This window comes from Bombus bifarius, unplaced genomic scaffold (genome assembly GCF_011952205.1).
Source record: "Bombus bifarius isolate JDL3187 unplaced genomic scaffold, Bbif_JDL3187 scf7180000008047, whole genome shotgun sequence".
NCBI lineage: Eukaryota > Metazoa > Arthropoda > Insecta > Hymenoptera > Apidae > Bombus > Bombus bifarius.
The window spans coordinates 2,922,121-2,947,911 of NW_022884413.1; the positions used below are offsets into that span (position 1 = coordinate 2,922,121).

The 25,791-nt window shown below is 34.3% G+C and overlaps 5 protein-coding genes across 5 annotated transcripts; 2 read left to right on the forward strand and 3 right to left on the reverse strand.

Annotated features, from left to right (window-relative positions):
• Positions 1 to 454: 454 nt before the first annotated feature.
• On the forward strand, positions 455 to 1,659 carry LOC117207911 (ribosome maturation protein SBDS-like). The gene is made up of 2 exons (XM_033448626.1): positions 455 to 839; positions 1,014 to 1,659. The coding sequence occupies exons 1-2, from the start codon at positions 709 to 711 to the stop codon at positions 1,639 to 1,641; spliced, it is 759 nt and encodes a 252-aa protein (XP_033304517.1). The 5' UTR covers positions 455 to 708; the 3' UTR covers positions 1,642 to 1,659.
• A 511-nt stretch (positions 1,660 to 2,170) lies between these two features.
• LOC117208006 (corrinoid adenosyltransferase-like) lies at positions 2,171 to 3,825 on the reverse strand. The gene is made up of 3 exons (XM_033448798.1): positions 3,621 to 3,825; positions 2,656 to 3,025; positions 2,171 to 2,588 (listed from the first exon to the last, which is right to left on the reverse strand). The coding sequence occupies exons 1-3, from the start codon at positions 3,695 to 3,697 to the stop codon at positions 2,355 to 2,357; spliced, it is 681 nt and encodes a 226-aa protein (XP_033304689.1). The 5' UTR covers positions 3,698 to 3,825; the 3' UTR covers positions 2,171 to 2,354.
• A 1,838-nt stretch (positions 3,826 to 5,663) lies between these two features.
• Positions 5,664 to 12,208, reverse strand: LOC117208003 (alsin). The gene is made up of 14 exons (XM_033448795.1): positions 11,581 to 12,208; positions 10,196 to 11,518; positions 9,551 to 10,117; positions 8,568 to 8,937; positions 8,280 to 8,481; positions 7,948 to 8,128; positions 7,697 to 7,863; positions 7,481 to 7,590; positions 7,200 to 7,411; positions 6,572 to 7,129; positions 6,298 to 6,474; positions 6,063 to 6,231; positions 5,815 to 5,997; positions 5,664 to 5,731 (listed from the first exon to the last, which is right to left on the reverse strand). Exons 1-14 carry the CDS (start codon positions 11,919 to 11,921, stop codon positions 5,684 to 5,686), a joined length of 4,608 nt encoding a protein of 1,535 aa, XP_033304686.1. The 5' UTR covers positions 11,922 to 12,208; the 3' UTR covers positions 5,664 to 5,683.
• Positions 9,312 to 20,880, reverse strand: LOC117208004. Its single transcript, XM_033448796.1, has 6 exons — positions 20,836 to 20,880; positions 20,353 to 20,550; positions 18,642 to 18,858; positions 18,215 to 18,512; positions 16,450 to 17,969; positions 9,312 to 9,321 (listed from the first exon to the last, which is right to left on the reverse strand). The coding sequence occupies exons 2-5, from the start codon at positions 20,437 to 20,439 to the stop codon at positions 16,454 to 16,456; spliced, it is 2,118 nt and encodes a 705-aa protein (XP_033304687.1). The 5' UTR covers positions 20,440 to 20,550; positions 20,836 to 20,880; the 3' UTR covers positions 9,312 to 9,321; positions 16,450 to 16,453.
• LOC117208005 (dnaJ homolog shv) lies at positions 12,663 to 16,190 on the forward strand. The gene is made up of 4 exons (XM_033448797.1): positions 12,663 to 12,821; positions 13,159 to 13,543; positions 13,608 to 14,163; positions 14,246 to 16,190. Exons 1-4 carry the CDS (start codon positions 12,727 to 12,729, stop codon positions 14,308 to 14,310), a joined length of 1,101 nt encoding a protein of 366 aa, XP_033304688.1. The 5' UTR covers positions 12,663 to 12,726; the 3' UTR covers positions 14,311 to 16,190.
• Positions 20,881 to 25,791: the final 4,911 nt, after the last annotated feature.

Here is a 25,791-nt window from a genome sequence, read left to right on the forward strand (position 1 = left end):
AAATAAACCTAAATCCGTACCTTCGTAAGAATCTGATTGCATCGAATGATGTTACTTATTTTTAACATATACAGTACAAGCATGTAAAAATTACAAAACATCGAATGATTGTCTTTTCAAATCTTTCTTGTAATCATATAATTCTGAATTAATTTATACTTCATTTGAATATTATTCTCTTAAAGGTTATAAAACAAAATATATTTATACAATTCTTTATTTTCCATACTTTCTATAACATTTCTTGTAACTACCGACAAATTTATATTTATTACGTTTACATTTATTTATGGCTATAATTATATTTGCGAAAAGATATTTCTATACATATAATATATATATATAATATATAATCGACATATTTTTGTAAGATATCGAAGATTTCGTATAAAATGTTACAAAAAATTGTTACCGTCGCGCTCGCGTGTTCTGTTATTTTGATAACATTAATTATGAACTGATTTGCGTATGTGTAGCGTAAATTCATGCGTTTAAGATGTTTCAAAAGTTTATCGATATTAGAAGAGGAAGTTGAATATTGGATATGTCAGTGAATCGATTATAAATCGAGAGATCGAAACCGCGTTGCAAACGTTTGTACGATATATATACAATAATACATAAAGATCGCATTACACGTAAAATAAAAATTGCGTATCTTATATTTGTTAAACCAAAAGACAGTATTATATTTATATTTGTTCAAAAATGTCGAAAATTTTTACACCAACAAATCAAATAAGATTAACCAACGTTGCCGTGGTTCGTATGAAAAAAGCAGGAAAGCGATTTGAAATTGCTTGTTATAGGAACAAGGTTATCTCATGGAGAAATAAACTGTAAGTCTTTATCAGACGATCAAATCTAAAACGTACGTTACATTATTCGTATTGTACGTTCTTGTCATCTAACCTATACGTATTTTGCCCTTATAACATATCTTACTCTCTCTTTTTATGTACACAATACATATTAAATTTTCTATTAATCGTAATAACAGAATTACATTTCAGAGAAAAAGACATCGATGAAGTTTTACAAACACATACAGTATTTATAAACGTTTCAAAAGGTCAAGTAGCAAAGAAGGAAGATCTTGTAAAAGCTTTTGGTACAGATGATCAGACAGAAATTTGTAAAGAGATTCTCACAAAAGGAGAACTTCAGGTTTCTGACAAAGAACGGCATTTGGCTTTAGATTCTATGTTTAAAGATATTGCTACAACTGTTGCTAACAAATGTATAAATCCAGAAACTAAACGCCCATATACAGTAACTATGATAGAAAAAGCCATGAAGGATATACATTTTTCAGTAAAGCCAAACCGAAATGCAAAACAGCAAGCTTTGGATGTAATTCCTCAATTACAGACTATAATGCCATTAGAACGAGCTCAAATGAGACTCAGAGTTTTAGCCTCAGGTAAGGAGGCTAAAAAGATAAGAGATAAAATAGTAAAGTCAATAACAAAATTAGAGACAGAAGAATGGGATAACGGAACGTTAAATTTGATTTGTTTAATCGATCCTGGACATTATAGAGAGATAAATGAATTAGTAACATCCGAAACTAAAGGTTCTGGATTATTGGAATTACTTAATTTAAAAGAAATTGTTGAGGGGGATGAAGTTTTGGAATAAATAATTAATTTTATCGAATGTTGTTATCGTCTTTAACCTTTGTATACATATATATATATATATATATATATATATATATATATATATATATATATATATATATATATATTGTATATATATATATTTATTTTCATATTTAAATTTGAAACTGTACATTTACAATATTTTTTTCTATAAATGTTTTTCTACCATATATGTATATATATAGCAACAAAAATTTGTTGCAAAATGATTTCTATTTAGCAATCTATTAATGTATATATAATATAATTTTAAAGATCTACTTTATTTTTGTTACTTAAATAGACAGATGTACTTTAACGAAATAGTATGTAATTATTTAGAATTAACAAAACATTTTATGAATCATGACCGCTTTATGCGACAATATGTCGAAAAATCTCTGTATAATATTTTAAGACTATACTGTACTTTCAACTTTTTTTTTAAATCTTTATATATCAACTACTTTGATATATTAATCAATTGCTATGTACATTTAATAATATAGTAATATAGTAATACAATATAATCAGTAACTGACATTTATAATTTCTCATTATAAAATATTTACAATGTGTCTACTTTAAAATCATATTTAAAAATAATATTATTGCAAAATATTTGTGTAAAGTATTCGGTTATTTATATTACTTTTACAATAAAAGCAGTAGGAAATAGTCTACAGATTTTTGTTTTATAAAGTCTATAATTCAGTTATCCTCATTTTTTTCAACCTCTACTCTAGGAATATATATATTTTCTGTACGTTGATCACACTTTGCTGCAATTCTTGAGGTTGTTAATAGAAAGTTTTGTAATTTGTTTAAATATATTTGTGCCTCCTTATTTAATAAACCATGTTGAACCAAAGATGCAACATTTCGTTCTACACGTTTGCATATCGCTTTTGCTGAGTGTAGCATAGAACAAGCTTTACCACCACCCTATTAGATTATAAAATGAAATGTAAGATATTTAATAGAAAGTGTAAGATGGAAATGTTCTTTTTACCGGAATAATATATGTTTCCTGGGGAGGTAGTTGATTGGCATATTCTGCTATCCATTCGTCCAAATCATTAATATGTTTACTTTCAAATGCTTTAGCTTTTCCAGGTATTGGTTTTGATATAGCATGACTCAAATCAAACAGAATCATCTGTACCCTCTTTAATTTATCAACATAAGGATGTTCAACTTTACTATCTGTTGCAAATTCCCTTGCCAACCCTATTTGTGCTAATAACTCTTCCGTTGAAACAAGAGCATTAAATGTTACATCATTTTGCGTAGTTATATCTGTGTCTATACTTGATAATTGTAAATCGCTGTCTTGCATAGAAACATTTTCCTTTTTTGTTACTTTTGATGCTGAACTGCTACTGTAATGAAATAATTTCATGTTGATATTACCTTCACTAATTATTTATACATACCTTCTGCAATTTATTAAGAATTACATTTATGTGAACGTGCTAAAAAATCATTATTTAATTCATTATTACAGAATATTTTTTACATTTTTTCTTATCCATGACAAAGTAAGGAGATTTATTAAAAAATATACTTCATTATATACAACAAACAAAAGGAACATATAACAAGTCTTGACAGTTTTTATAGTTTCCTAGCGTATAATCCAAAAAGAATATATTAACATGTGTTCAAAAGCAATAGATTATATAAAAACAAATAATTTCTATAATATTTCTAAGTTGCAAATATACCAAATCTGTTAATGTAGCAATTGATAAAAATAAAGTTATAAGACATTTATAGACTAATGTCTATGATATTTAGATGCAACATCAAATTAAGATTTTATACTTATATTATGACAAAGGCTATTAAAGTATAATAAGAAAAAGAATATCACAATAAAATATATATTTTATGGCCCGATATTGATACATGTTATATCATAAAGTATAAAATAAGATTCAGGTTATATTAAACATTTGTCATGTACATAAATACCTATTTCTAAATGATGCCCATAAGACAGTTTTATACAACAAAACAGGATTTTTCCATACACTTCTAACTACTTCCATATCTATAATGAATATCTATAACATAAACGTAATTACGTCAATATAGTATGTATTTCTAAGCGTAATATCTTTAGTTAAAGTAAGAGAGTAACGATAACGACATATCAATCGTTAGACAAGTTACTTCGCAATTTGTGATCATGCTGCTGGTTAAACCTGCGCGTTACAGATGATTTTTAAAAGTTTTGATTCAATGTACTATATAAAGGGATTATATATATTTACAAAAAAATTTGTATGAATCGAATTTTTATTCCAAGAAAATACACATATCTAAATATATATTAAAATATGTAATTAAGAAAAATGTATTTAGTATGTAAGAAGAAAACAACCAGATTTCACGGGCAAACATTTTGTCTTTTGAAATGCTTTTTATTATTTGTATGATTTAAATTGCCTGATTTGCATGTATACAAAATTTTATCAACTATGTGGCAATTAAAAGAATGTAAAAATTTTCATGCATTGTTTTAACGACAAACGGTAAATTCCTGAGTGATTAATATCAGAACTTTTCATTAAATATTTAAATTTTTATTATGGGCTCTTTGTCTCTATCACACTTTCTAGCTTTGGAAAACTCCTAAATAAATAATTGGAGTCATCTATAGTTATAACAGTACTTACATACGTACGTACATGTGTACGTAACTGGTGAAACAAGAGCTGATTTAAAAATTTTACAGAATGAAATATTTTATTTCATAGTTACGTTCCATATTTATACAAAAGTTGCAAACATTTAATGTACAAAGTGGTAACTTGATTAAATCAGAATTTAAAGAAAAAAAGGGAAACCTGATACAAAATAAGGCTATGAAATAATAAATAAAATTTAGTAAAAGAAAGCAACAGAATTGTCTCTTAATAATTGGTTTATTAAGATTACTTAATTGGGAAATTTATATTATAGTAAAATGAATTATGTTTGTGTATTTAAATTCTAAGGTAAAATTATGAAATACATATGTAATTTATAATATGGAATTAAATGTATTTGCTATTTTTAAACATACAGTTTTGTTCATTTGATACAGATACTTATAAACTATACATAGTAGGCATAAAACATTTAAAACGCATATTCAGTATGTAACATAAAATTCCAATCATCATCATCGTTATATTACTATTTTTATGGCATGTATAGGTTTACGATATTGCACGAAATATCACAATGTTGCTGTTATTATGAAATATATAACACAGGTATATCATTTGACATTAATTTTTCAATTAATGCCTTTTAAATACAGTTCATTACATCAATAATATAACAGAATAAAGAAAAATTATTACATTATGATATTATTAAGTGATACTTATGGCAGTTAGATGAATTAAAGAATTATATCATATTGGTATTGATATTATTTGTAGAAATACCAAAAAATCATTTTGTATAACATAGTATTCTTTATATATTTCTAAGTTTGCTTTGAACAATCTCATACAATAGTAATGAATAAATGCTTATTAAAATTGAACTTAAAATGCAGTGATATTTAAAATTATAACAAAATGTTCAAATATATGGCTGTTCCTATAAATTTTTACTGTACATTTACCTTCTTGGAAACGAGAAAATTAACATAAATAAAGCTTCAAATTCGTTCTAAATGTATATACACTGTACATTAATACTTTTATAGAATATGATATGTAATTTTACTACTTACATTATTACGACCTGACAATCTATCTGTTTCATACATATTATAGTTTCTATTTTCATTAATTATAATAAATAAGTAGTATACCACTTTTAATAGTCATAATGCACAAAATTCATTTTACGATGTCTAACATTTTATTAAATTATATTATTTCAACTAAATGTTAGATTTTGAGGTACCCTTTTATCGAGTTGAGTGCATATATTTTATTTATTTGTTATATTAACAATGTATTATAATAAGTTATCATTGAAACTTACTTTATATTTTATAATTCTATTTATTTATGAAAATTATTATGTCATGTTCAGTCACCCACATTAATTTTTTCTTGTAATATTTGGTAGTAGCAGGCCTAAAAGATATATATTTATATATATACATACTGTTTAAGCTCTAAAATCTTATATAGAGTTTCTTGCGGATATAATATTTTACCTTAAGGGTAGTGAACATAATTCCAAGTTCTCCATTTTGTAAATAAGGCTCCATAAAATCTTCTATAAAATGTATTTCACTGCCCAATTGTAATACGCTGGCACGGACAACAACAAAACAAAACACAGGAAATAATTCATCCATTGTCCATAAATATGTAGTCCCCAATTGCTTTTGAACTGCCTATTATAAAAATCATGTGAGATTTAACAAACAAATAAAAATATACAGCAAAGATGCTAGCTTACTTGTGTCATTTGTTCAAATGTATTCCTAACGACTAATAACTTTTCTAACGGAGAAAACGTGGTTTTCAATTGTTGTAATGTTTCTATTGCCTCGCTAAAGTACGGTTCACTTTGATACGGTAATCCGTTTTCGTTTAAATTCATTACGTTTGTATTCTTCCAAAATTTTCTGAAATTATTATTTAAAATTTAATAAAGTCACTGTCATTTTTGTATTTTCAACGATATTACTCACTGATCGATGTCCAAAAAAGCCATTAGCGTTATATCAGGTTGCTTGTTCCATTTCATTAATCTTTCCCAATAGGCATCATCTTCTTTCTTATTATGTAAAGCATACAGTACAAAAAGTGCTGAATGCACACGAGGTAACAATATTGGATGAAGTATCGCTGCAGCACTTATAACTTGACTAACAACAAAGTACAAGGTTAAAATAATGGAACATGATATTTGTATAATTATGATAAATAAATAATAAATCATATAGAAAATTAATTAAAACATACTCTTCTTCTTCATTTTCTGTTTCTAATACGTATTCTTTACCACCTCGGGGTAACGCCGGAAATAACAGAGTAGCTATTTCATATATTCTTGATGTGATACTACGAAGTTCAGACACAGCATGACTGAGTAATAAAGGATGAACTCTTACACCACCATACGTAGCTGTATATACAGCAGCAACTTCTGTTAAAAGCGCTCCTAATGGGTGAAGTGAGCTATCAAACGCTTTAATCAAGTACTTATGAATTTCTCTATAACTTTGAATTGTAAGTTTATCTCTCCCAAAACAAGGAATTTTATCCAACTCATCAATTACTTCGTTATTTTTCTCTTTACCGGTACTAGTAATTGTCAGAAGTTTCTTTCGTTGTAAAGCTTTCTGATGTGACTTAGTTATTATACTAGCAATATTTTGCCAAACACGTTGTGTCTCTGCAGACTTATCAGTTATACCTATAGCTTTCGAACCTGGTTCAGGTACACCAAGTTGTTGATAACATTGCCTAAATATAGCTTTCCATTTTTGATCTGGTGATACACATAATTTACCAAAAGATCTGTATTAAATAAAAACAAATAAACTTAAAATTACGCTCAAATAAATATTGCTCACAATAAACTACTTACGTCGGTTTCGAATTAGTTTGTATATTTCCGCTAGCTTTATTCATATGTAATGTTGCAATAACTTTTACTCCTTCGTTCCATGCACCATTCATATTACCTTCCAATCTATCACCACTAGTGAAAGTTAAAGTACCTTTACCATAAAAAATACCAGCTGATTTAAATTCACCTTCGTAATGAGTACCATCTTCGAACACCATGACTCCATGACCCTTTTAGCATAAGCATTTTATTTCAACATTTTATATTTACTAAATTTTGAATTATTTTGAATTATTTACCGTTAAAACGTCTTGCATGAAAACTCCTTCATAGTAAATACCATCTAAAGTTACTATTAAACCACAACCATGTTTCATACCATTACTCCATGATCCTAAGTATTTCTCGCCTGAAATAATATACATACTGTTCAATAAAACAATACTTATTTATAAAGATTTAATTTTACTAGAACAACGATTTCTTTTCCTATTTTTTAATTACGTTATAATTACCTGTCATAATGTCGTCCATAATTCCATATCCCTGTTTAACACCTGCAGCCCATTCCCCAATATAAACAGATGCGACAGATGCCATAAAATGACCTTCCTTTTTAACACCATGACCATGTGGTAGTCCGTCTTTGAAATATCCTTCATAAAAGTCTCCATTATTGTACCTAGAATATTTTACATTACCTTCTTATATATTGTATATTTTATTTATTTACGCTTAGAATTTAAATTGTTATTTAAAAACTGACTTCATCGTCCCATATCCATTCTGTTGTCCATCTTTCCACTGTCCTTCGTATACACCTTGTGATGGAATTTCCATTTTACCAGTACCATGAATAATACCTTTATGAAATTGTCCTGCATATTTTCGTCCGTCAGGCCATTCTAATTTTCCAGAACCGTGCGGCTTACCACTTAACCAGCGTCCTATGTACCAAAATAAAAGATAGTATTTTTCGTATACATATATGTATATTTATGTACCTACATAATATTCATCATTTGTATTATAATTTTAAAATATGAAATATGATATAAAACGCGTGAGATACAATACTGTTGTTAACGACATACGAACCAGTATATTTTGCATCTTTGAAAACACTGTGCTTAGTGAATGAGAATGAGCTAGAACGTACTATTGGAGGCACATGTCCAATAACTCTTTGTAGACTACATTTTATGCCATTTTGTAAAGCATACAGCCATTCATTTCGTTCAGAAGGTGTTGGAGTATATAATACAAATGTGTCCTCTGGAGCTACTACTGATATAGCATTCTGAAACATAGAAATACAAATACAAAAATTGCACATTTGTAAATGTACATTTATATTTGAATTCCAGAGAGGTTTACTTAACATACTTGTACTATTTCAGAGTCTGGTAAAGGTTCTACCCATAGAGTTTTAAGTGGATGTACCACATGAGATGTACCAGTAACATGGATAAATATATCAGTTAATAAAACAAACCAATGTGTAGAAAATCTTCCAGAATTAAGTATTGATAAAGGATGTGCTCGTGACTCTCTAATAAGTCTTCTATCAGGAAATCTTAATAATTCCCCAAGTTTCCCAGAACTTTCCCAAAATAATTTAGTTGCTTCAGCTTCTTTTTGTTGTTTCTCCTGATCATCACATATTTGTTCCCACTTTATTAATGCTTCTTGTAATCGTTCTACACCCATTCTTGCACCATTACATTTCATCAAATTTAAAACCATATTCTTATATCTGTACAAAGATAATGTCCGTTATTATAAATAAGAAAATAGTGGATCACTAGTATATTTAAGATGTTTATAGCAATATTAATTTTTTAAATATGTTTGACATAATGTAAGAATATAATTCCTTAAACGATCCTTTATAACATAAAGAATAATTTTTATTTTTGAGGCAGCAAATTCATTACCTCTTGTAAACTAATAATCTTTTCTTATAATTATTTTGCCAATTTTTAATAGTTAAAAAATAATGAAAGCTATTACACTTATGTGTCTAAATATAACTGGGAGGAAAGAAAAGAAGAAATGAGGAGGACCTCTAATCAGAGGTTGTGGGCAAAAAGATGAAATGCATAAGAGCGGAAGTGGAGGAAGAGGAGCAGAATCTGATCTGACAGTGACTCAGATAATCGCTCTCAATGTAGCCAACGAGAGAAATACTCTCGAGAGCAACTCGCGATAGTTTTACTCTTAAGTGGATATGTACCTTAAGACAATTAGGTTGTAAGGCTGCTAGATAAAATGTAAAATATAAATGCAAATGTAAATGAAAATGTAACTGGAAGTTATTCAAAGCATAGATAAGAAATAAATAATAATACATATTTAGATATATTTACCTATTCAATTTATGTAGTGGATGTTGCAATGCCATAGTAATTGTAATTTCATCAGCAACTTTTTTAGTTTCATTAGTTTTTAATTTATCCATAAATAAATTTGTTATTACTTGTGGTATTTCAATTATTTTCGCAATATATGTAAATCCACTCAAAGAAATTATGTCACACACTGCATTTAAGTAATATTTATATACAGTAATATATTCTTCAACATTAGCTACAATTGTCACTTCATATGCTTCACCAATATGATTAAAATAATCCCATAAACTAATAACATTTAATACACTGAAACTTAATAACTCAGTATAACATCGACATAATGTTTCATAAACATTTGATTCCTGCATAGCACCTCCTCTTTTCTGGAATGGCCTGATTAAATTTTGATAAACAATTAATATTTCTTCCAAGAAGATTTGTTCACTTATTAAATCCTCAGAGATATTTATCTTAGGTTCGTTTATCACAGAACAGCAACTGTAGTTACCAGAGCTAAAAATTTGTTGGGGACTGCACTTATTGCTTGTCTCAATATCGAGTTGGAACATTTCACCAGTTTTACTGAAACCACATGACAACTTTCGTGAGTAAATAGAACTCTCATTTCCTATTGATACTTTTCGTAATTAAATTATTTACCTTGACTGTCCAATAAAGTATAAACCATGATGCATCATGACTAAACTATGAAAACTACCAGCTGCCATGTCTTTAGCTCTTTCGTTTGGAAATAATTTCGTAGTAAATAAACGAGGTGCACTCTGATACACATTCGATTCCAATGTCACTTGTTTATGGTTATTTCTGCCCCAAGCAAAAACTCTTCCATCTAGAGTTAGAGCAAGAATATGAAATGCACCACATGAAATTTTTCGAAGTCCAGTATTACTGAGTTTTGCCACCAAAATAGGTCGCGAGCGTTTAACAATATCTCCTGTTCCTAATTGTCCATATTGAATATCACCCCACGTCCAAAGTTCAGTAGATAGGATACTATTGCCAGTACGAGTTAGTGTACTGATTCTTTCATTTAATCCTTGTTGAGACAATTCATGCTCAGAGGAACCAGTACTTGATGACCAAGGAAATTCTTCACAGCGTAAACTGAGTGCCAAACTGGTAGCAGCAGGTTTTGGATATTCTTCTCCTAGTTCCAAATGTTCACTACTATCATCTTTAAACTCATTTATATCTGAACTTCCACTCATATGCCTGGATAATGTAACAACTTTACCTCCCACATTTTTCACTCCTTCATATACTAAATTAGCTACATTAGATACATTTTGTTTTATTAGTCTAGTCGGTTTTTCAATGTTATCTAAAGGTATATCTTCTTTAACACTTCCGTAAGATGAAACCCATGATAATTGTCTGGTTAAGAATTGCCTTGCAGCTTCTGTATTTATAAAAATAACATTCCTTTTTTCTTCTTTTTCAGAATCTATAGGATTATTGGCACACAGTTCTCCATTCTCTACCACTTCAGAAATTTGTTCCTTTTTACTATTTTCGGCAAATGAAATCTCTTGTTCTTTACTAGCAACAGATAAAGCGCTAATAGAATTGGTTGAGTGATCTTCACTAGATTGCTGTACATGAAGTCCAGTAGGACAAGTATCCGATGACGTTAGACTTGTAGGACTTAACAGCACGGTGTTGAGACACTGAGGACATGAATTGACGAAAACTTCTTCTTCTAATTCATTCTCGCTGTCAGTATCATCTTTTAAAGTTTTTGGTGTTTTTCTCACTGCAACTACATTAAAGTTTGAACCACATGCAACAGCAGACGCAGTTCTACCCTCGAAAAACTTGACCTTTTTAGGTTCTGTACTGTTAATATCTATTTGAGATTGATTTCCACTAGCCCAAAGTTGTCCGTTTTCTGTTACAAATAACGCTGCTTGATCACTAACAGCTATTGATTTTACTTTGACAATTTCATTTTCTTGTTTATATCTGTAATGGTATAAATTATTTGAGTATAATGTAAAAATACATAAAGATTTTATGGAACCTACCCATGACTACAACATTTAACTTCTTCTTTTAGAATTATTGTATCTGTTACACTCATATCCTGAGGATTTACTTTCAAAACATGTCCATTATTATCTACAATAAATAAATAATCCGAATTGGATGCTATATCGATCACATCAAATTGAGCCCTTTTGAAAACCAATGACGGAGGACTGTCCTCCAAAAATGATACCTCTCCATAGTATAGACTGTTAGTAGTTGTTGCTACAAAAATGTGATCTTTAATGGTAACCAGTCTACAAATTGTGCCATTTGGTTGGTCACCGAAAATGTATGATAACTTATCAACACCTCTCCATAAATGCATGTGTTTCTCCATTTTGTAGGATGTTTGACAGATAAACTATGCATAACCTAGAGATATCTTATTTTAGAGGATAGTGTTTTTAGTCAATAATGCTTTCGTCATGTGATTCTTGACTGAATCCCTTTCACTGAATTTTCGTGCAAGAGTACTCGAGGCAATTTACATATTGACATGATTAAACTAATGATTTCCTTATTACAATACCGAGAGTTGGTTTAACAACACGTACCACAAACCTGTACAGTACACTTTACTTTTGCTACACTGTTACTGACACTTTGATACCCAATATGATCTGTCACATGATCATTTTACTATATTGTAGGGGGGGGGGGAGTAGATTTTTATTGTTAAGTGTGGTTTTCAGTAGAATTAAGACGAATATTAATAATTTAACTTTATTAAAATAAGATTGAGACGCGATAAATATTAGAAATCTTTGTACTACCAGTCGTAGTAAAGCAAAACAATTTTAAAATAATTTTACATAACATTTCACCTGTTGCATGTTAATACTTTTTATATTCATCTAAGAAGTAGGAATCAAAGAGTTATCTATAATAATAAAATATATAATTAAGTGTCAAAGGATTAAGTTTATTGGAATTTGTTTTATATTTTTAGAAATAGCGCCGAAGTATTAAAAAATCTTATACCTGTGTCATATTCAACCAATTATTTTTTACTGCTAAACGTTAAATCTAAACATTTTCGTTGAATATGTACGCGCCTAAAAACTCACTTATCGTCGATCAAAGTCGGATAAATTGAATTCGGAGCACCCACCAATCAGGAGCACCCACGATCCTAAGCTCCGATGTTTGTTGTAACGTCTGCTAGAATGGCAGCGATAAAACTGATTTGGTCTTTATTAATAAATTTAACAATATGTGTAATTCTAACTGTGGCAGGGTAAGTGGAGAACCTTGTCTATGCTTATGAAATTTAATTATTTTGAATATCGAAGATATTTGCTTTATGATAATTTTATAACCTTTTACTTTGTAAACCATCTACGGAAGCTATTAATACGAAAAGGATTAAATAAAGTTTAAAGTACGTTTGTAGATCGACTTCATTATTTATGTTTACCGTTAAGAATTCTACTAAAAAAACATTACAATCTTGTATAGTTATACATTCATATGATTGATGTTGAATGATCTAACAATTTAGGCTGCTAATTTGAAGTGTTTACAGTATATGATACATTAGAAATAGGAATTAAAGTATGTATATATCTTTGCAGGAGAGATTTTTATGCCATTTTAGGCATACCATCGACAGCGAGTCAACATGCGATAAAAAAGGCATACAGAAAATTGGCAAAAGAATTGCATCCTGACAAAAATAAAGACGATCCGAATGCCTCTCAGAAATTTCAAGATCTGGGTGCAGCTTACGAGGTTCTGTCGGATAACGAAAAGAGAGAAATGTATGACAGATGCGGAGAAGAATGTTTGAAGAAGGATGGTATGATGAATAATGCTGATCCATTTGCAAGTTTCTTTGGTGATTTTGGCTTTCACTTTGGTGGAGAATCTCATCACCAGCAAGAAACACCTAAAGGATCTAATATCGTAATGGACTTGGTAGTTACTTTAGAAGAATTATATAGTGGAAATTTTATAGAGGTAAGATTTTATAGTTAATCGAGAAGATACGTAAATGGGACATACGAAATTGTTTATCTTTCAGATAACAAGAAATAAGCCAGTTACGAAGGCAGCAAAAGGAACAAGAAAGTGTAATTGCAGACAAGAATTGGTTACTCGCAATTTAGGAAATGGAAGATTTCAAATGATGCAACAATCGGTTTGTTCGGAATGTCCAAATGTTAAATTTGTTACAGAAGAACGTGTATTAGAGGTCGAAGTAGAACCTGGCATGGTAGATGGACAAGAAACTAAATTTATAGCAGAAGGTGAACCACATTTGGATGGGGAACCTGGAGATTTAATCTTAAAAATACGAACACAACCGCATCCAGTTTTTGAAAGAATTGGTGACGATCTATATACAAACGTCACTATATCTATGCAGGACGCGTTAATAGGTTTTAAAATGGATATAGAACATTTAGATGGTCACAAAGTAGCTATTCAGAGGGATAAAGTAACCAAACCGGGAGCCCGTATTAGGAAAAAAGGAGAAGGCATGCCTAATTACGAGAATAATAATCTTCATGGCACCTTATATATTACATTCGACGTTGCTTTCCCTGAGACAGAATTCACGGATACTCAAAAGGAAGGTAAGTTATTTTAACATATAACGCTCGTGAGATATAACACGATCGTTTGTGTTTGTTCAATCTTCCTTTACCCTTTTCGCAGAAATAAAAAATCTACTACAACAAGATTCTGTAAGTCGAATTTATAATGGAATAAGGGGAAATTAAGAACTTTAAGTGTAACGTATGTACAAAGTGACAGTATAAAATGTGCATACAACCGAGGTGCGCGTGTTGACTCAGTGTGTTTCTATACCAAGTGGTGCTTTCGCTTCCTTGAAATGTGGATACCAACAGGTTTGGTAGCCAACCATGAGGTCAGTTGAAATGGGTACATGTAGCAAACATAATAACCATTGCGAGTACACGTACTTCCTCTTTGATTATAAGAAACTGGTCATATATATTATTGCCGATTACTTATGCGGATGTTAGGAACGCTTGCGCAGTTTATTTAACAAAATAAGTTATTTTTCCTTTAACACGCGCGGGTGATGTACGAGTGTTTTACATGAACAGAAATTTTGCATTTAAATAGTGAGGAGTACTCGATGAAAATGTTTTTAAATATCGGACCTAGTATCCAATAATAAAGTATTGTATTACGATTTTTCTATCGAAATTATTCGCAATAAAATGTACAACGCCATCCGTCATCGATAACTCTAAAGGATCGTGCAATCATTTAACTTGCGTTTCATATACTTATTAAAAATGTTTCGCATTAAATTGTACATTAGTTTATATTTTACAAAGGTTTTATTTCAGTACCTTTGCGTACACTTCATTTACAAAAATTAAAGTATAATTCTTTCGTCAGATACAACACGGTATGTTGTAACGTTTTGTTGCTTTGTACACGGCAACCTTAAAATCTCTCATAAAAAGGAGGCCATAAATAAATTATAATTTTTGTATCTTTATACGTAATTCTAACATACTTACCTATGTAATTACCTGTAGTTTTTGTTAATTTATAGTTGAGTTTCTATAACTATCTCAAGTATGTCACCGATTCGTATTACAATCGTATTAAAAATTAGCGCACAAACATTTTATTACGAACCGATGGTTTTAATTCTATGCAACTCTGTATTCGGCCATTGAACAATCGAGCTTGCTTTCATCTCGCTTTAGCACAGGTAAAAGAAGTTATTTGCATTGAACCAAAATCATTGAACGATATCACGGTCCTATCGAAAAATATACGCATACGCGTTTGACGGTAAATATTTTCTCTTTAAGCGAATGATTAACCAGTTTGACAAAATCTTAAGACAGGTATCGTTAGACCGATAATGTGACTTTTGCGTTTCTCTTGTCTCAAAATAATAAATAAATTATTTTATACCCTGTTTATAGCGTAGATATATAAATCTGTAGCATAAACGTGAAACACAAATAATAAGTAAATATCCGAGTTACATTGTACTATCTGAATTTAGGAAAATCATATACAATATACGAACGTTACTAATAAAAGTTTGAGAAAATACAATCGTAAGAAGATAGTTGTTCGAGTCGAAGGCTAGTTAAATCTTTAGGTAATTACAGGACAATAGGACCATTGCAAAGCCGTAATTCTTTCGTAATATCAGTGTTTTTCGTCGAATGCATATTATTGTGAAAAGACGAATGAAGTGTTTTAATAGCAGGAAGTCTGCGAGTCGCGTCTAGTAATTAAAATACTAGCACATATTAGGTCTTTCTTTGAATTTAGTTGAAAATTATTCACAGTATGCTTAAGTATGCTTAACAAATCAAACGTCGTGTTTAAAAGTTGCTGTCATTTACTACTATATAGGAAGAAAATGTATTTTTGTAACGTAAAAGAATCGTATCTCTCTGCAATTGCATTTTTATACATACGTCTGTACACGTACATTTGTATCCCATAGTAGACTAAACGCATGTATATATGGTCATGTTTAAATTCAACGATATCGCTGCACCACGCCAATTACGTTTACTTATTACTTATTCGTGTATTAACATATTACACTGTGCGTATTTATTATTATCGTACACAATAAAAACGACACTACTATTAGTTGACGCTTAATTTGTTAAGTACGAAATTACCGTGAATCACATCTTTAAAGCAAGTATCTTATCACAGTGTGACTTTTCTTTTTTTCTTTTTTTTTTGTACCAGTATACTGGCTACCGTACTCTAATTTCATTCGAGAGTCATTCGAGAGTATGTTGGTCAAAGCGAATCTCTTCGAAGTTTTCGAAAAATGAGAATAGAAAGAAAGAGGAGAAGAAGAAAAAAAGATGATAAAAAGACGCAGACAAACAAGCTACAAAGCTACAAACAATAGCAGTATAGCCTCATATTGAATTCATCGACACAGGCGCTTTGTTTTCCGTACGCGTTCAATCTGCTAACCGATCCTACCAACTTGTTGGTCTTACTCTCGTTTCTGTACCGTATCGTACCCTCGAATATCGCGTCACCAGGTTCCGTTTGAATCGTGATCGTGTAATCGATCAGTTGGTTCTTCTCACCCTCGCCCTTCCACGCTTTCGCGGCTTTAATTTCTTTCAATTTCAATACCGCGCATTGTACGAACTTGTTCAGCATGTTATTCAATTCCGAGACCAAGAAAACCGCCTTGTCCCGAAGACTTTCGTCATCCGAGGAAACATCGTAGCTGTTATGACACATGCACCAATGACTAGCTATACCCGCCATGGAGCACGTCCTGTAGTCAGGAATCGGCAAAAACCAGCTGATTCCACGGGGCAAATTGTCATCTTTCGGCATCGCTCGAAGTCGGGCCTTAAGACGCGGTTCCTGCAGATTTTCCGAATGCAGTATGTCGATCAAGGTCTCGTGCAAGTCGAAAGCTGTTGTTAGACTGCGCGTGTTTCTTCGGAAATTCGCCCAAGCTACTTGATACTTTTCCTTCCACCATCGAGGCATCACCACGAACACAAACGGAAGGCTGTCCTCCATTCTGCCTTGATAAGTCTGCCGAAAGCTTCCCCATCTCATACCATGGTCGCTCATCACTATCAACGCTGTTTGATTTAGCAACCGTTTCGTGAACAAATAGGTGACGAGGTTGTAGTAGGAATTGTCACCTAATTGCGGATAGTTGAAGAAATCGTGGGTGAGGCTGGCTTGCCAGATCATCGCGAAGTATGGGTCCCTGTAAAATCGCGAGGCGAATTTCTTAGCGTAGTCCAGTAAGTTTTCGAACGTTTTTCTGGTTCCCACGCAGAGATTCGCGTTTAATTTGTGCGTATTACCGATATCCTTCTCGGATGCGATACAGAATGGTCTGAGATAATAGTCAGTCGGTTGAACTCGGAAGCCTCGTTTTAGATAATTGAAGGTGGTCATGCCACAGGCATCCTCGGCGAAACCCGTTCGATAACCAGACGCGCTGAAATTTTTCCAAATGAATGGGCAGTCGTCGAACGTTTTATCTTTAGTTTGCCAACATAGATCGTGCAGTTGTTTCTCGGATAAGCCGCTTAAGACGGGCACTAAATTCGGATACGTGTTATCAGCCACTTTGGTGTAACCCAAGAATTCAACCGCTCCAAGTTCTTTCAACGCGTGGACAGTATTCGGCATCATACGATGAAAATTTAGTCGTGAAATCGAGTCGAGGCCGATTATTAACACGCTGAGCTGTTCAGTTTTCATATCGGTCGCTCTGGCTCGCTCGTATTTCCTCTCTACCGATGGGAAACGAGGTACAAACGCGTGATAATCCTTGTATATCACCTCGTTGTTGCGCGAACATTCCACTTTCACAAACTCGGTGTTTACGGCCGTCGCGTTTTCGAATTTGAAACACTCGTTACCGTACCTATAAATACGAATTACGAATTACGAATTACGAATTACGAATATCAAATAAATATATTACGCTTGAAACGAAGAAAGAGACTAAAGCGATAAAGAGGCAAATGCGTATGACAGATTTAATCCTGCTTGCTACGGTTTTCGCCAAACTTTGGTATAAAATTGCACAATTGCATTCGAACAACGCGCTAAAACGAAATAAGAAATCGTAGACGATCGATAAAAGTAAGAATGATCAGTCTTACTGACGTAACAACGTTATCTTCGTCCTTCGTTCGCCAGAACGGGCGCCAGCAGCAATCGATTTCCCCTGAATTGTTGTAAAAATGGCCGATCGCATTTGGATTTACGTAGAGCGCTGTGTCGTTCGAATCGACCAGCGGTAAATGACTTCCGTGCTCGCAAATAAGTGGTTTTTCCTTCTCGATAAATCGTGCGATCGCTGAATCGAAAGGATCCATCGCTGGAATTCGACAACCTTTGTTGCGCACTACGAAACCGGAGTTCGCTATGGACGCGAACAAAGACTTCAGTTGCACGTAATTGTCTGAAAATAAAGTATACGTTCATCGTTCGTTCAATCGATTAATTAACAACGACAAAGAGATGTTTAAACGAGCTTCGCTTAAACGTTCTCCAAGTCCTATGCTTTTAGTAAAAATAGGTATAGGTATACCTTGCGAGGTATCGTTGATAATAGCTCCATACCGTGCCGTTCGAAACTGATCCGTGTTGAACGTGTTTATTACGATCAACGATACGAATAGGAAGATCAGCAGCCCTATTAACCATTTTTGTAGCCGCGACCGACTTTTGTATATTTTGTTATGCAGTTCGAAATTAAAAGTGTTAGGCTCGTCATCTAGCGCTTTTTTATCGCCACGAAACAGTATCTAAAAATAAAAATTATCAGATAAAGTAGCGTGAATATCTTATTAAATATTCGATACAATACCCTGTCGTATTATTTCCATCCTTTCTAATAAAACTTAACATTCACCCGTTTTATAGCTTAAACGATTTTGCTGATATTTTATCGTCTTTATACATTTTTCTATTCGAACGATTTCTCTTTGGTTTGTTTCTTTAAGAAAGGATACGATTCGGTATATATAAGGAAGAATATTAGTATATATATAGTATATATATAGTATATATATATATATAGAATATAATATAGCGAAAACTAAAAGTTCTGCGTCCAGTAACTAATTCGATAAATAAAAGAAGAAAATTGGCATTTGTAGATTAACACATTCGTTCGAATACTCTATATATATATATATGTATGTATGTTTAAACATTGGTACTTTTAGTAATCGAAGCTTTCGTGATTCAAGTTTCTCGTTTCTCGTTTCTCGTTTGTCGGCGTATGTTCGGACATGAATATATATCTTTACATCGTATATTTATATCTTTCTATATCATCCGAATATCCATGCGGTGGTATATGTAACGACAAGAATAAGTAAGAGAGAAGAAGTAGTCGAGTGATTCGAGTTTAGCGGAGAAGTTGGCGATTTGTTGTTAATTTTCATCTGAATACACAATTTAATCTAAAGTACATAAAAAACAGGCATGATAACAACGGGGATAATAACAACAACAATAACTGGGAATGTACACACACGATAAGTACAATTTACTTGTCAACGATGAAAAGGAAATATTCTTTAATTTGTTCAAATTTAACTTAACCAACTATAAATGATAACTTTCGGAGTGAGAAACATCTCACAGGAAAAGCAATCGATAGGATCGAATGTTATATTTAACTCGAAACATTTTCGTCAAACGATTCGGATTTAAAGGTTAAACTTCATAACAAAGTTTTTGAAAATATAAGAGAAGATTTGAAACTTTCACTGGGCTGAGAGCGCGGTGCGAAGGTAAAAACAAGATTAGTAGGATTCTTCCGTTATAAATCCAAGTCGAAGAGCTCACTTTCTTTCGCTTTTATAAAATCGCGATATTCGCGAAGAGCACGTCTATCGAAATTGAAAAAAATACACGTTTATTAAAAGACGAGAATCGATAAAAATTCGTCGTTGACTTCTCGTAAGGGTGGAAATTTGGTTAAAAACGTCGTTGTAATCGGTTGGTGGTATTGTATATTATAAAAGTATATTGGAAGAGCTCGCCGATTACTCGAGTTGCGAGAGAGGACAAACGAATCGTTCGACTATTAAAAGTAACGTCTCGTTCGCTTTATTCCTTTCAGTTTTCACGTTCTTTTTCAGATATTTAAAGAATACCTCTTCGCCGTTATAACGCCATTATTATATTCGAACTTTATGTTTATCGTTGGATTCACGAGGTTCGATACAGTTCGGATGGAAGGAACGACAACGATAAAATATCGCAACTTAACGATATTCGTAACTTACCTTATTTTGAGATTGATCGCACATGCCAGGGCAACCTTCCTTGCTAATCACCTTTGAACGTTTGAAAGATATCGGAAACAGGTACATGCATCATCCGATATCCAGATCTTATCGTAAAGAGGACTATTCGAGGTCGTTATCGTTGTCTTTGGTATAGATTCAGACGTCTGTAATTTACGACTAGACCTTCCCGTCGAACTGCAATGTTCGCAATCACGCAAGAAATTACACCGACTGGCAAAATATAAAATCACGTTATCGTAAAACATCGCCGTTGTTCTGTACATCGCGCTATCTCGATCGCATGTTAAACGGAGATAGGAAACTAAAAAAGAAAAAGACGAAAATCGCGATTACAGAACAAATAAAGAGAAAGAAATGAGAACGAAAAATTACGCTGTACTCGACGCATATTATCAATTCCGATTCTAATTTGAACCGTTAGCTTTTAATTTTGCGTTAAAGCGAAATTATCCGACTTACCGATGGATTCTTTCGATCCTGCTTTTTCCGCCGCTTTTTCCGCCGCTTTTTCCGCCGCTTTTTCCGCCGCTTTTTTCACCGTCAGCCTCTATCGAAACGATCCCAAGCGCAGGCATCGTTGAGTAAATCTCACTAAGCTTTTTAACAGGTTTCTTCCACCATTTCATCGCATCGCGCCACGATTTCCACGATGAAACTTTGCTCGGTTCGACCACGATTTTTCGCGGTGAGAACGAAAATGGAGAAACGTTTGCCAATCGATTCGATGATTGCTTGGAAGCGGCTGTGTGAAAATACGTCTGCACGATGGTCGCACACCTGAAAAACTCGTCCTCTTTGTCTCGTCCGCAAAGGGGGTTTGCTCGCTGGCTATTTCGAACAAGTACCAGGCCGCTAACAGGCCTGTGTTTCCTCTATAAGCGAATACTCGGCTTCGAATCGCTGTTTCTCGAGAGATTTTGAAAAATCTGTAAATTCAGCTTGCTCGTTTCTCCTTTAAAAATACTTTGCGTCCAAAATGAAACCATACAAGTATGGTTATGTGATAATATCATATACGCGACGTTTGTACGAGATTGGCGTTGGTCTGCGAGGAAAATTCGTCGATCCTGCGATTTGACACAGTCGATTCGGCGTCGTCTAACGTCAGCAAGGTTCGATTCGGTGCACTTTAACGTAACCAAGTTTTCGTCTCGATGCATTTTAACGAGAGGGTGGTGGTTTCGGGAGGCGAGTTTCTCGCCGCTCTCGCGCCGCTCTCCTTACTCCGCGCATCTCCGTGTTTTCCAGAACAGGTCGGATTTCACGCGTTTCCATCGGGTTTCCCTTTCACGGCCGGAACACCCTTTTCCGTTCGATTGTCCGCAGCAATGGTTGCCGATCGCAACGGCCGCCGATCGAATTTACCGGACCGCATAAACGGAACTGTCGGATGCCAAAATCCCCATAAACCATCACCATCACCGTCGCCGCGTGTTACGTCATTGCGGCTGTTCACTTTGCGACTGCTCCACGAATACCTCCGTGATCGCTCGCGGATCTTGCAACAGCGTGATCGGAACGGCGATATACGATTAGGAGGCACGATGCGGTACGACGGTGCAAACGATTTTACAATTGGACGACCGTACTCGACGTTGACACGCTGACGAGACGCTGGGTGAAATGCGGCGAGCAGCGTCTGGACCAGTTCGAAGATGGAAAATGAGCGTAAAACGTAGTCCGGGAACGGGAACAGAGTCATCGAAGAACGAACAGTCTTCTTTTCCTCGTGTTCTCCACGTGGCCACGTGGGAACCGTCGGTCAGTCCCCAATTCCCGGAACACGTCGGAGATAGCGACGAGGCGTTGCCGTGGCCGTGGCTGGGATCCTAGCGGAATACATACAGGGGCCATAGGCAGCGAGGTAACGAGAGGAGGAGAGACGAGAGAATCTGGTCGATAGACGCGGTAGAGCGCGCGCGCGCGCGCGCGCCCACGGCCTCTTCCGCACCTCGGCGATACGTCGCGTCGCGCGTCGAGCGTCGCGCGTCGCCACGGGCCAGTTAACAGCCGTTTCCTCTTACTCTGGTCCAGCGCAGCGGCTTAATAGCCGGTCAACGCGAACAAGCGTTATCTACTCGCCAACCTTTTACTTATCGTTTCTATTATTTATCATTACTTTTTTACCGATTTTACATTTATTATACGTTGGTATTATCAGTTGATCGCATTCGGACTATCTGCGTCGCGTATCATATTTCAAATATATGTTCGCGATGGTGACCTTTTTCCTTCGTAGTTTTTCTTTTCTTCCTCTTTGCTCGGAGAACAAGATAAATTTATCACTGCCAGTTGTCTGCAAATCAAAGTCCTTGCATAACTGAAAATACAATCGCGCGTATATTCGATCGATCGAGCTTCGATATTCCATTCCTGCTCGTCCTCTTGCTTCGTCCGGCGATTGTCAGTTTACAGAATTGTGCAAATTAAAACCGTGCTGGTTCTTGGAAATGACTTTGATCGCGATCAACGATACATTTTGAGCAAGGTCTTTGAAAATTTCCTAATAACTAGGTCGATCTCGTTAAACAACATATTTTGGGTTTGTCGCGCCGACATCCAAATTCGCTCCTTGAAAACAAGCTAGTAAACTAGTGATCGGTGCACCGTGATACGTGATAGAAGTGGTAAAAAAGAAGGAAAGAGCGGAAAATATCGATCGTAACGGTGGAAATTATAGGTAAACACAGGACGCGATATAGGGAAAAGACAAAGTCACCCTAGCCGATTCGTAGGAACATCGTGTGTGCGCTATGGACGTTCTAAGGAGGCTTTAGATACAGAAAACTGACGCGCGCCTAATAAACGATAATTACATGGCGGTACACGCGGTTATTTTCACAGGAATGTCACTCGTTCCGACGACACAAGCAGAAATAAACGTTTACACGTTTACGCGTAAATGCAAAGTCAAGCTGTGTAGCAAACGTTCTTCTGGCAAATTCTACGCGAGTTCGTTCGTCGATGAAACGAAAACAGAAAACGAAAAAGAAAGTAAAAAGAAGAAAAAGGAAAAAAGAGGAGAAAGAAGAAAAAGAAAAAAATAAAAAGAAGAAAAAGAAAAAAAGGAGAGAAAGAAGAAAAAAAAAAAATGAAAACGATGTACGTATTTTGTCTTAATGTCTTTCATCGAGTTTAGGATTTTTATAATTGACGCATCGTCCATCCGTTTGTCGGTAACGCGAAATAGGATGTTCGGATGGTAAGGCACTTTACGAAAAGCGCGTTTAGTTTCATAGTGTACGAAATTATCGACTACGTACCTCGTCGGTGACATATTCAACGCGTATCGGTGGCGATTATCGCGTCTAGTCGTTTTCCATTGAAATCGCAGACGAGCGTCTATTCCTACTCTAAGGTATGGTAGTTATCGCTACAACTGCTACGATATCGACAGTCGGTACGATAGGGACGGATACGTTGGTATACAGGCTAGTCGGGAAAGTAGAGCGCGAACAAACGTAAATTTGAAATTGCGGAACTTTTCAGTTTGCGAATACGAATCGTCGCGGGTACGAAAAGTATTCGTAGCGAAACGAAAATGACAACACCGGATGCAGCTCGTTCTCATAATAATTGTTTATTGTTGAAGTGATATAGATATAATGATCCGTAACGTAATTCAACTACAATGAGACAAGTTGCGTAACTAGCAAGATTCGTGTTTATACATGGATTATACAATATGTACAGAAAACCTAAGATCGTACAAGCAATACTTTGTTTTGGACAACTTCACAGGACTCGCGATCGGGGAATAGCTGCCAGCCTTTCCGTGCCCCCCCCCTCCCCCTTTCCCATCTTTTCTTCTCTTTTCCTTTTACTTTTTTCATTTTTTTTTTCTCGTCCATTCCTTAATTTAAAAACGACCATTGCGCAAGCACGCGAAACATCTGCACACGTGAAACTAGTAAACGTTCCACGTAACTTACGAAACATTTTTAATAGCACACTAACGACTTACATCCACTTCTCTAACCCGACATTTTTTCGCCTTTTACATTTATCGCGTGTTTGTTATTTACAACGGTATCTATATACACGTACATATGTATACGATAGTCACTGTGAAAGGAGACTTTTTGATTGTTTCCCTAAACGCTACCTTTTACGCTCTCGAGCGCTCTCTCCTAGCATCGATCGTATCGTTTTCTTCTTTTCCTTTCTAACTCGAATTTTACATTTACTCGAATTTCGGTTTCTTCTTCTTCTTCTTCTTCTTCTTCTTGTTGCTTCATTTTGTCTTCTCGTTGTTCCGGGATGAATCGACAATCATTATCGGACCGTGTTTCTTTATAAAAACAGTGATTTAATTTTCTTTATCGTGGATTCGCACGACGAACGATTACTATCGTAAAATAAACGCATAACCGCCGTACAGATGGACACGTATGTTTATCGACAACGAACCTAAGAAACGAAATACTGCTAAAGGCAGGTGGATTCGACCGTCACTGGCAGACGGTCAACCGTGAATCGATTGCGTCTCGCGAGCCATATTTTCAGAAACACATTTACGCGAGAACGTTAAAAAACGTTCGTACCCTTTGTTCTTTCGGCTGCTTGTTCCATACGCTCGTTCCATACAAATCTGTCCGCTGTATTCCTGCTGATCGAAGCCGTTAGTTTCCAGCCGTGGCTCCTTTTCTTTTATCCGGTTCGCGCTTTTCTCGCTTTTACGCGGATACAACGATGCAACGAAATTTCACCGAATTACCGAATCGTTATTAAGAAATACGAAAACAGAGAGAAATTAGCGCGCGAACCAGAGACGGTTGCATCGAATATCTTTCAAATGTATTTCCTCCTTTGAATTTGTCGAAAAGGCCAATTCTGTTAAAATATATGTTTTATTTCCACCGTTACACAGTATCTGCGTATCTTCGTACGAAACTTTCGTCCGAAACTCGCCAAGCATTTTCCATCTAACGTCCTCGATCGTAATAACTAGTCGTTTTCCGCAATTCTTGATCAACGTATAGCCACCGTGGAGACCCGGGGATCGCGCGACACCGCGATACACCGTGCTCCTCCTATTATCCTCTTGTTTTGCAACGAGAGTCGTCGAATCGACCGAGTTCTTAAAAAGTTACATCTAAGCTAGTTAAAAATCAGATAAATTACGTAAAGTGCTTAATGGACACACGTATGCAGCATTGCTATCGTTACTTTTTACACGTTTCTTTACATGCGTATCGTATCTCATCTATTATTAGTATTTTTATTTATTTATCTATCCTTTGTTCGCATTTGACGATTAAACGCGAGAACATACAGGAAAGCCATTATACACGAGAGTATTAACTTTTCGAGTACGAACGAACGCGATCGATCGCGCACAGTCCACGACGTATGCCTGTTCGATCGCATCGTATTCGCATCGTATTCGCATCGTATTCGCATCGTATTCGCATC

Coding starts and splice junctions, on each gene's coding strand:
- LOC117207911 (XM_033448626.1), top strand. CDS start 709: ATGTCGAAAATTTTTACACCAACAAATCAAATAAGATTAACCAACGTT. Junction 840..1,013: donor ATCTCATGGAGAAATAAACT/GTAAGTCTTTAT, acceptor ATTACATTTCAG/AGAAAAAGACATCGATGAAG.
- LOC117208006 (XM_033448798.1), bottom strand. CDS start 3,697: ATGGAAGTAGTTAGAAGTGTATGGAAAAATCCTGTTTTGTTGTATAAA. Junction 3,026..3,620: donor TGGGCATCATTTAGAAATAG/GTATTTATGTAC, acceptor ATTTCATTACAG/TAGCAGTTCAGCATCAAAAG. Junction 2,589..2,655: donor AGGAAACATATATTATTCCG/GTAAAAAGAACA, acceptor ATAATCTAATAG/GGTGGTGGTAAAGCTTGTTC.
- LOC117208003 (XM_033448795.1), bottom strand. CDS start 11,921: ATGGAGAAACACATGCATTTATGGAGAGGTGTTGATAAGTTATCATAC. Junction 11,519..11,580: donor GTTAAATGTTGTAGTCATGG/GTAGGTTCCATA, acceptor ATACCATTACAG/ATATAAACAAGAAAATGAAA. Junction 5,732..5,814: donor TTATGTTCACTACCCTTAAG/GTAAAATATTAT, acceptor TATATCTTTTAG/GCCTGCTACTACCAAATATT.
- LOC117208005 (XM_033448797.1), top strand. CDS start 12,727: ATGTTTGTTGTAACGTCTGCTAGAATGGCAGCGATAAAACTGATTTGG. Junction 12,822..13,158: donor GTAATTCTAACTGTGGCAGG/GTAAGTGGAGAA, acceptor ATATCTTTGCAG/GAGAGATTTTTATGCCATTT. Junction 14,164..14,245: donor CACGGATACTCAAAAGGAAG/GTAAGTTATTTT, acceptor CCCTTTTCGCAG/AAATAAAAAATCTACTACAA.
- LOC117208004 (XM_033448796.1), bottom strand. CDS start 20,439: ATGTACCTGTTTCCGATATCTTTCAAACGTTCAAAGGTGATTAGCAAG. Junction 18,513..18,641: donor TATCAACGATACCTCGCAAG/GTATACCTATAC, acceptor CTTTATTTTCAG/ACAATTACGTGCAACTGAAG. Junction 17,970..18,214: donor GACGAAGATAACGTTGTTAC/GTCAGTAAGACT, acceptor TCGTATTTATAG/GTACGGTAACGAGTGTTTCA.